General features: G+C 39.5%; 1 protein-coding gene across 1 annotated transcript in view; it reads left to right on the plus strand.

Annotated features, from left to right (window-relative positions):
• Positions 1 to 1,775: 1,775 nt before the first annotated feature.
• LOC138026862 (protein O-mannosyl-transferase 1-like) overlaps positions 1,776 to 9,538 on the plus strand; it is a 27,262-nt gene continuing 19,499 nt past the window's right edge. The window contains exons 1-5 of the mRNA XM_068874320.1: positions 1,776 to 1,983; positions 3,042 to 3,208; positions 6,057 to 6,160; positions 7,253 to 7,303; positions 7,537 to 7,622. Coding sequence (XP_068730421.1) covers positions 1,885 to 1,983; positions 3,042 to 3,208; positions 6,057 to 6,160; positions 7,253 to 7,303; positions 7,537 to 7,622 — 507 coding nt within the window. The 5' untranslated portion in view covers positions 1,776 to 1,884. The remainder of the gene's footprint in view (positions 1,984 to 3,041; positions 3,209 to 6,056; positions 6,161 to 7,252; positions 7,304 to 7,536; positions 7,623 to 9,538) is intronic.

Raw genomic sequence — 9,538 nt, forward strand, 5'->3', positions numbered from 1 at the left:
GGTAGATGTGGGTAAACGTGGTTATCTTAGGGTAGATGAGGGTTAACGTGGTTAACTTAGGGTAGATGAGGGTCAATGTGGTTAGCTTAGGGTAGATGTGGGTAAACGTGGTTATCTTAGGGTAGATGAGGTTAAACGTAGTTAACTTAGAGTAGATGAGGGTAAATGTGGTTAACTTAGGGAAGATGTGGGTAAATGTGGTTAACTTAGGGTAGATGTGGGTAAACGTGGTTAACGTAGGGTAGATGAGGGTAAACGTGGTTAACTTAGGGTAGATGAGGGTAAACGTGGTTAACTTAGGGTAGATGTGGGTAAACGTGGTTAACTTAGGGTAGATGAGGGTAAACGTGGTTAACTTAGGGTAGATGGGGGTGAACGCGGTTAGCTTAGGGTAGATGTGGGTAAACGCTGTTAACTTAGGGTAGATGAGGTTAAATGTGGTTAACTTAGGGTGGATGTGTGTAAACGTGGTTATCTTAGGGTAGATGTGGGAAAACGCGGTTAACTTAGGGTAGATGGGGGTGAACGCGGTTAGCTTAGGGTAGATGTGGGTAAACGTGGTTATCTTAGGGTAGATGAGGGTAAATGTGGTTAACTTAGGGTAGATGTGGGTAAACGTGGCTATCTTAGGGTAGATGTGGGTAAACGCGGTTAACTTAGGGTAGATGAGGTTAAACGTAGTTAACTTAGAGTAGATGAGGGTAAATGTGGTTAACTTAGGGAAGATGTGGGTAAAAGCTGTTAACTTAGGGTAGATGAGGGTAAGTGTGGTTAACTTAGGGTAGATGTGGGTAAACGTGGTTATCTTAGGGTAGATGAGGGTAAACGTGGTTAACTTAGGGTAGATGAGGGTAAACGTGGTTAACTTAGGGTAGATGTGGGGGGTAGATGAGGGTTAACGTGGTTAACTTAGGGTAGATGAGGGTAAACGTGGTTAACCTAGGTAGATGAGGGTAAGCGTGGTTCACTTAGGGTAGATATGGGTAAACGTGGTTAACTTATGGGAGATGAGGGCAAACGCGGTTAACTTAGGGTAGTTGAGGGTAAACCCGGTTAACTTAGGGTAGATGTGTGTAAACGTGGTTAACTTAGAGTAGATGAGGGTAAACGTGGTTAACTAAGGGTAGATGAGGGTAAACGTGGTTAGCTTAGTGTAGATGAGGGTAAACGTAGTTAACTTAGGGTAGATGAGGGTCAATGTGGTTAGCTTAGGGTAGATGAGGTTAAACGTGGCTAACTTAGAGTAGATGAGGGTAAATTTGGTTAACTTCGGGTAGATGTGGGTAAAAGTGTTTAACTTAATGTAGATGTGGGAAAACGCGGTTAACTTAGGGTAGATGGGGGTGAACGCGGTTAGCTGAGGGTAGATGTGGGTAAACGTGGTTATCTTAGGGTAGATGAGGGTTAACGTGGTTAACTTAGGGTAGATGAGGGTCAATGTGGTTAGCTTAGGGTAGATGTGGGTAAACGTTGTTAACTTGGGGTAGATGTGGGCGAACGTGGTTATCTTAGGGTAGATGAGGGTAAACGTGCTTATCTTAGGGTAGATGAGGGTTAACGGGGTGTAATAAGGTTAACGTGGCAGAACGACATTAACTTAGGGCATATTAGGGTGAACGTTGTTAACTTAGGTTAACTTATTGTGGATTGTGGTAAACGTGGTTTAGTTAGGGTGGATGCGGGCTAACGTAGTCTAAAAGGACACTTGGTGTGGTATATATCAAGTTTAAAGTTGTAGCGTACGGGACGTCTTACGGGCCTAACATGAACGCCTTACCCGTATTGACAACGACGGCGGGTGCAAGTGCTCTTGTATATTAAAAGCGCAATTAGGCATGCATTTTTTCGAGACTCCCAATTATCCATAGCAATCAGTTAAAAACAATGTCGGATGAGTTGGCAAAGTCTGATGATGACAAGACTGAGCTAATCTCCCTCGATGAGAAACGCAAATCAAGCAGAACTGCCAACGGTCTCGCACAGGTAAGTTGATAAAGCTTAACAATTCCGTGTGCATTTTTTTATATGAGGTTATCGTTCGTTTGGACAAATCATTTTTGCATACGGTGCGTCGTAGATTTCCAAGTTCCGGCTGTTTTCAATGTTTTTTTATTGTTGTTCAAGTCCTATAACACGCTTACAAGTTCATATATAGGGCTTGACACAGAAGCCTTAAAATTCGAAAAGCTTGTAATTTGGCCAATTTTGTTTGCATATTGTGTCTAATTTGTTCTGCGGGCTTACTGATTTATATTTTTGTCCATCGAAGCTTTTAGTACTTGTATCAGCGAGTTTTTCCCTTTCATAGTGTTGATAATCGTGTATCTGGTACTATCGATGCAGACATGAAATGAGATCTTACCACGACATGCACGGTTGTTATTGCTTTAGGCAGTGCCCTGTTTTGATGAACAGGTGCTTTGTCCACTGATAGAGTAAAAGTGTATTCTGAATCCTCAGGTTCATTGCAGATAACTGATGGTCTTTCTCTTGACAATTTAAGTGTTGTGTTTTATTAGAGTTGTGCTTTCAATATTTCATGATGAAATCGTTGATTGTTAATTGAATCTACAGTGTAAGTGAACAGTGGCTCCCCATCCTCTTTCTCAGGTCTGGTTGTCCAGGTTGTGGCTTCCCCAGAAAAACAATGGTAGACTTTCAGCTGACACAAAGCAAATAGATGCTATCAGATTACCCATCTGAAGTTTCCAAATTCTATTCTGATATAATTATTTCCGTAACAAAAAAGGAAACTAAGAAATCTTACTTAAGCACTCATTTTGGCCAAAGAGTAATCCATGTGCATCCATACCATAAGTATGTTGTCATTACCACACCAAAGGATTTGAGGAAATAATCCTTGCAGCATGTCAAAGGCCATGTTTTTGTGTTGTTATGTCTTGGTATGTCAATTTACAAAGACTTTTATGAATGCATTTCAGATAACTAGGGCATAACTTATCTTGCATGGCTTGTGATGGTCCCTTTTTTACATTTCAGGCTGTATAGACTCTATTATAACTCGTTATGATTCTTTTCAGGATATATATTTGCAGAGAGCAGAGGAAAAGCAGTCACAATCAAAGCCAAGAGATAGTGAAATCCCACCACTCACCATGAATGTAGAACTTAATTTCTTGTGGCTCATTTTAGTTGGTTTGTCATTTGGTACAAGAATGTGGAAGCTCACTACTCCAAAACATGTCATGTAAGCATTCACTTGCACATCTTTCATCCAGAATAAGCATTTGAGACCCTAGGTGCTTCTTAATAATAATACTACAGACTCTTCTCAACGCTGTTAAATGGGACAACATTGTACTTCATTCGAATAGTGTGTACGTTTTAAAACATTATTTCAAACAAAGGCTTAAGCTTTCATCATTCTCCCAGAAGACCACAAACTCTGTCATTTTGCAGAGGTTAGGTATTTAACCAAGTTGACAAGACAGTAAAATCATCTGGTGTTGGACAGAGTAAAATCTGTTACTTAAGTCTCACTCCCAGGGGATGGGTCAATGGGTTAAACAGAAGTGGGTTTATCAAGTGAGTTAAAATTGAGCGCTGTAAAGGAATTTGAAACCTTGCGTTTCATTTAAGGGTGGTCAATATACCATATCAACTCAGTTGATAAACCAGCATTTATTATAATAAATTAAACAACAATGAAATGCCAAGTGAGCTTTCATGCAAAAACATGATATCTTCACGCCTGAAGACAACATGCATGTTATCTTCGCACGTGAAAAGATCACTGTTGCTATGGTTATGCTATAAAAATCGCGCCTTTCGATGCCTTTCATGAATTGATTTAGTATTTCATTGGTGTTTATACAGTACCGCTCAGAAATACGTTAACTGTGCATACGCAGTGTATACGCACATACGCGTATGTTCATACGCGTATATGTATACGCGCATACGCGTATATTCATACACGTATGAATGCATATACATGCGCGTCTGCTTTTCCTTTGTTATTCAGTACCATAAATTTCCTTTGTGTTGCATTGTTGTGTAAAACAAAGCACTTTTGGATCTGAATAAAGCCACGAGCCGATAACAGAAAATTTACATACTCCAAAAGCTATCATGTTACAAACGCGCAAGTTGCTTCGCATCGTGAATTTACTGCATCACAAGTAAATTTAATTCAATATTTATGAATCAGAATGTAAAGAAAAATGTGTCTTAAGTTTGGCATTTAAATGTGTGTATCATTTGTGGCCCTTCATGCAAAAAGGGGGTTTATGGATTTCATTGAAAACCGTGAAATTTTTTCACGGTCGCGGTGCATGAATTTCAATTTTCACAGTGTGAATACGCCGTGGTCACTCTACGAAAAGAAACTTTCACTCTTGGCGTGAAACTAATGATCGGTGAATGATCGGTGAAAACTTTCACGGCATGAAGTGAACGGTGAAATTGGGAGTGAAAAATAATAATTATTCACAGTTTGAAATTGATCCGATTGTTCAGAAATCAGTCATGCCATGAAAATAATTTTGCCTCTTTTGTTTTACACCTACGCTGTCGCCGTCTTTCGCTCTCAGGACAAAAAGAATGCCTGATCGCAGGGTACGAGAAATCTGTGAAAGCTCATCAACGCCAAGAAGAAGGAAAATTTTTAATTCCTAGAAAATAACGTCGCATTTTAAAGAAATTTCTGATGTCCACTTAATTGTTAAGCTACAACAAAGATAAATAATGCTACACGACTTATTATGTCGTAATTTCACCATAATCTAATCTTTTCAATAGAGCTTGAAAGATTTCATTCTAACCACTTTTAAAAACTGTTTTTTATGTCTGGAAGGGAATGTAGCCGGTTTATACGGTGCGACTTGTCGGCCCGATTTTTGGCGGTGGCTTTGAAAAAAATCGGCCCGACGTAAAAAAATCTGTCGCAGCAACAGAATCGGGCCGACAAGTACTGGCCTTTAATTTTTTACTGATCCCATAAACTGCAGCGCTCAATCAAGTTAGTGAAATTCAAAGAAAATGACAACACACCATCTTGTTTTATTGAAGACATTCAAATAGAATTGAGAGTAAACAAATGCCGACGCACGGACGCACAAAGTCGTTACAGCAAACGCAACACCATGAACTTTAAAAGCAACGAGTATAGTATTCGTTTATGCATCACAGGCGAGGTCAATCAAACAATTTCCAAGAACTGCAACGAACACTAGCGCCGGAATCAACCCAACAGCCAGATTTAGGTCCCGTATTTAAGCTTTGTCTATCCTTAAGAAGGTGAGCACGATGAGCGCCAACTCGAAAGTACTCGCTACTTTGGTCGCCACACTCTCTTGTAACCCATAACCCTTATTATAGCTTACTTGCATCTTTGTAAACATTACTTTAATTCTGTATTTATGTGTATATTATTTTCTCTTTTTAATAGTGTGAATAAAGTAACTCTGAACCCGAACTGCATGTTTATCGATGAAATAAACATCCTTGCGTGGGTTTGTATTCCGAACACGACAGCTGTTTGTGAAAGTGCGTCTTCGTCATGTAGTAGTCATGTACTATTGTATTGCTGTCAAGCTACGTGTATTGTTTAGAACAATAAGTAAGCTAATGAGGCAGACGCGTATATCTGTATACGCATATACGCGTATGTTCGTATAACCATACACGTACTCGCGTATGGTTATACGCACATACGCGTATTATGCGCATATTTTGGTTAACGTATTTCTGAGCGGTACTGTATAATAAATAGAATATTACATGGCCACTTGGAGACAATTTTACTTTTTAGTGGAAGGGGGTGGGGGGGGGGGGGGGGGAGGGGTTATGTCCTAGGGGGTTTGAGGCATGAATGGGTTAACCTGGTTGTGTTAGAGAATTTGTCCTAAGATTTTTGAAAGTGATATATACATGTACATGTAAATTTGGGAGTAAAGACCAGTAGTCAACTGTACTGCATGCTAGCTGTCACCAAGATACACTCAGACAGTGTGCCTTAGGTTTATTCTATTTACATGTTAGGACAAGCATAAATCTGTTTTTGAACTGGAGAAGCTCTTATTCTTCCTTTGCAGATTTGATGAAGTGCATTTTGGCCAGTTTACAAATTTCTTCATGAGGAATCAGTTCTTTTTTGACTTCCATCCACCATTAGGAAAACTTCTTTTTGCACTAACAGGTAACAAAGAGCTACATGTAAAAACAGCTTACAAAGAGATTCTTTTAGCTTGGAAATATCTAAAAATTAATGTTATGACTGATCTTTTGAAAAAAAATTAATGTTGTTATTGACCTATCTAAATAATATTATTTATTATTAACATTCTTGATCTTTTAGTGACGCTTACTTAGGTAAATAAATTTGTATTTCTCTTGTAATCACCCAATCTTTAAAAGGGGACATACCGGGTAGTTTGCATTTGGGTTGAATGTAGGCCTGGGGTTGTTAACCCATTGACTCCTAAACTGCACTCCATTGACAAGTACCAGTAAAATCGTCTGGCATAAGACAGTAAGTTCTATGAAGTCTCACTCCCAGGAGTCCATGGGTTAAAGGCGACACAGTTTTTAGGTGGATGTAACGTAAAGTCTGCTACGAGCCTAGAAGGCCCACCAGGCCGGCGCTTATCTCCGGTTTCTGTAGCATGAAGCGACTAGGAGTATTTCTACTCCCCCCTGGATGGGATGCTAGTCCATCGCAGGGTTACCCCCAGCATTTAATTCGCCGGTACCCATTTATACACCTGGGTGGAAAGAGGCACCATGAGAGTAAAGTGTCTTGCCCAATAACACAACACAATGTCCCCGGCCAGGACCCGAACCCAGACCACTCAATCCGGAGTCAAGAACACTGACCATGAGGCCACCGCGCAGTGGATGTAGGGATTGTTAACCCATTGATTTCTAAACCACGCCCTTTTGTCGAGTAAAAGTCTCAACACTAGAAGTGAATGGCTTAATTAATGTTCATGTACCTCTACATTGCACAGCTTTCTTTTAGTGATTTTATGGCAGAGAGAGAAAAGCTGTACACCAGTATGTTGTTGTTTCCATAGCTATTTATCTTGCCTATGGTACACTGAAAGCAAAATTAGAAAGCCCTGTTGGCTGTCTAGGAACTTTATTGACTTATTAATAAGTTTTCCTTGAGGAAGTGATTATATTTATGAAATATATTAGAATTACCTTGTCATTATATACATGTATGTTTAATATTTTTGTGGAATGCTTCTTTTTGCAATTAAATTGATTTGAACCTTTTTTTTTTCAGCGTACGTTTCCGAGTATGATGGTCAGTTTTCATTTGCTGATATTGGTCAAGGTATTTTAAAGCTTGTCTTGGTTTTCCCGTGGCGAAATTGAATTACATAATTAGGAAAGCACATACCAGATGGAATGATCGAATAACATTTCAGGATTGCAGTCATGTTAGCATTAGTTTGCATGTTTTTTTAGGGGGGCCTCTGTTACGGAATTTTATTCATCTTATTCCATTATTGCTTTTTTTCTAAGTTTATCCCTAAATGATGACTATCCTCTTTCCCTTTGTATCAGATCTTGGAGAATATGAGCAGCTTGTATGGAATTTACGGTTTGTCTCGGCATTTCTTGGCAGTCTTGTGGTGCCCATCATATATCAGGTATTATTGTTGACTGTGAGCATGATCAACTTTTATAAAATACCGGTAATTAGGATAGTATTCACACTCTTATTGGTCAATGTAGCTGTGTTTAGGTGAGAGTATGTAAATACTCCCCGAGTGTTTAGATGAGGCTATGTTCCTTCATTCACACATTTTATAGCTATGTTAATAATACCAGGTAATAGTCAAGGCTTAAGCAAGAGTTTCAATGAAATTGTATTGATCAAGAACTGGAGATCATCATAGTTTAAAGCAGCGACTCCAGCAGTTGCAATGAAAGCTTGAAAAAAATCCAGGCACAACTGCTTAAGTTGATGCTTTAAACTGTGATGATCTACAACTCTCGTGTATATCAAGTGCCACAGATCAAATGAACATTACATAAAATTTTATATTCTATATTGCATTCAGTTAAATTATTATTATTTATAATAACTGGATGCTATATAGGATATATGAATAATCCTTTATTTTATTTAGCACACTTTGTACAGTAGCTGTGTTGTCAAGGCTTGACCCGTTGAAACTTCAAACAGTCTAGGACACTCCCAGTTGACGAGTAAAGTCGTTTCAAATTGGTATTAGACAGAGTGAAATCTTTGAAGTCTCACGCCCAGGAATCAATGGGTTAAGAACCAGTTTTGTTAAATAAAAGCAATGGTCCCATCTTTGACCGAAACAGCGTGATATCCTCACTATTTATCGATAGATTTACCATCATGTTTTTTTTTTAATGGAAGATTAAAACTCATTTTGACAATGACAACTTTGAAAAATGGCATGCTCCCAGACAACTCCCCTTGTTGATACAGTCAGTTGCTCTTACTAGTTTAACAACTGTGTCGCTAAGTGCAGGTTGGGTGCCTGAGACATCCTGGAGCCTCCACTATTGGCAACCAGCTCCAAGATGGAGACTGCACCGATGGCTGGCAAAACCTGACAAACCAGCCGTGAGCCCCCACACCCCGGTGACAACAGACACTGATAAACAGTGGGAAGTAGGAGGGGCAAAGGGAGGGAAAAAACGCTAAACACTCCACACAAACTGCCCCTTCTTCCTGCCACACTACAACCCAAAGCACAAGGAATTCAACTCATGTACAAATGTAACAAAACCACTGACAACAGTTGACTGCAGTCGCTCCTAGTCGTTATCTCAGTTAAACTTACCAGCCGCCAAGTTCAATTTTTATTGAAACCGCTGGCTTAATTAACACTCCCGGCCCTTAACCATTGACTCCTGAGAGTCAGAGTTAACAAATTTTACTCTGTCTAAAGCCCTGGCTACCTGTTCAAACATTGACGGGTAGCATGAATGTTTGATGACATTTGTTCCACGTTTTTTGTTGGAAGATTGTCTTGATTTCGATCAAACGTTTTCTCCAACAAACGTTGAAGCGTGTAGCTTCCCTTTCAACAATATTGTATTGCAAAACCAATACATATGCCATCATTAGGTGACAAATGCCATCATTGTGACTTAAGGACGTTCGCGCTAAATGTTTGTGCGCAACGTTACTGCGCAGGTAACGCGACTGTAATATGTCACGCATTACTTCGAGCATTAGTGAAGTTGAGGTTTTAAAACCTTTGCAGAAACCGTGGACGATAAGTCTTGCACAGCGTTGGATAAGAGAAGATCGTGATCAGTCAAAATTGGTTCAAAATATTTAGGAAAGTCAAGTAGACTACTGCACGACTGATGTTCGCGTTGTTTTTATCAGTCGTGCACTAGTCTACTTGACTTTCATAAATATTGTTCAAGCATTAGTTAATAAAATAACATGGCGACAAAAACGCCGGGCAAAAAATTCCAGGCAGGCAAAAGAATGGCACATTTATTTCCGAATCATCATGAAACGTTAAAGAGAAGTGAGCGGGAGGATGGAAAAGCTCTTTAAGGACGTTCGCGC

The sequence above is a fragment of the Montipora capricornis genome, chromosome 2, assembly GCF_036669925.1.
Source record: "Montipora capricornis isolate CH-2021 chromosome 2, ASM3666992v2, whole genome shotgun sequence".
Taxonomy (NCBI): Eukaryota; Metazoa; Cnidaria; class Anthozoa; order Scleractinia; family Acroporidae; genus Montipora; species Montipora capricornis.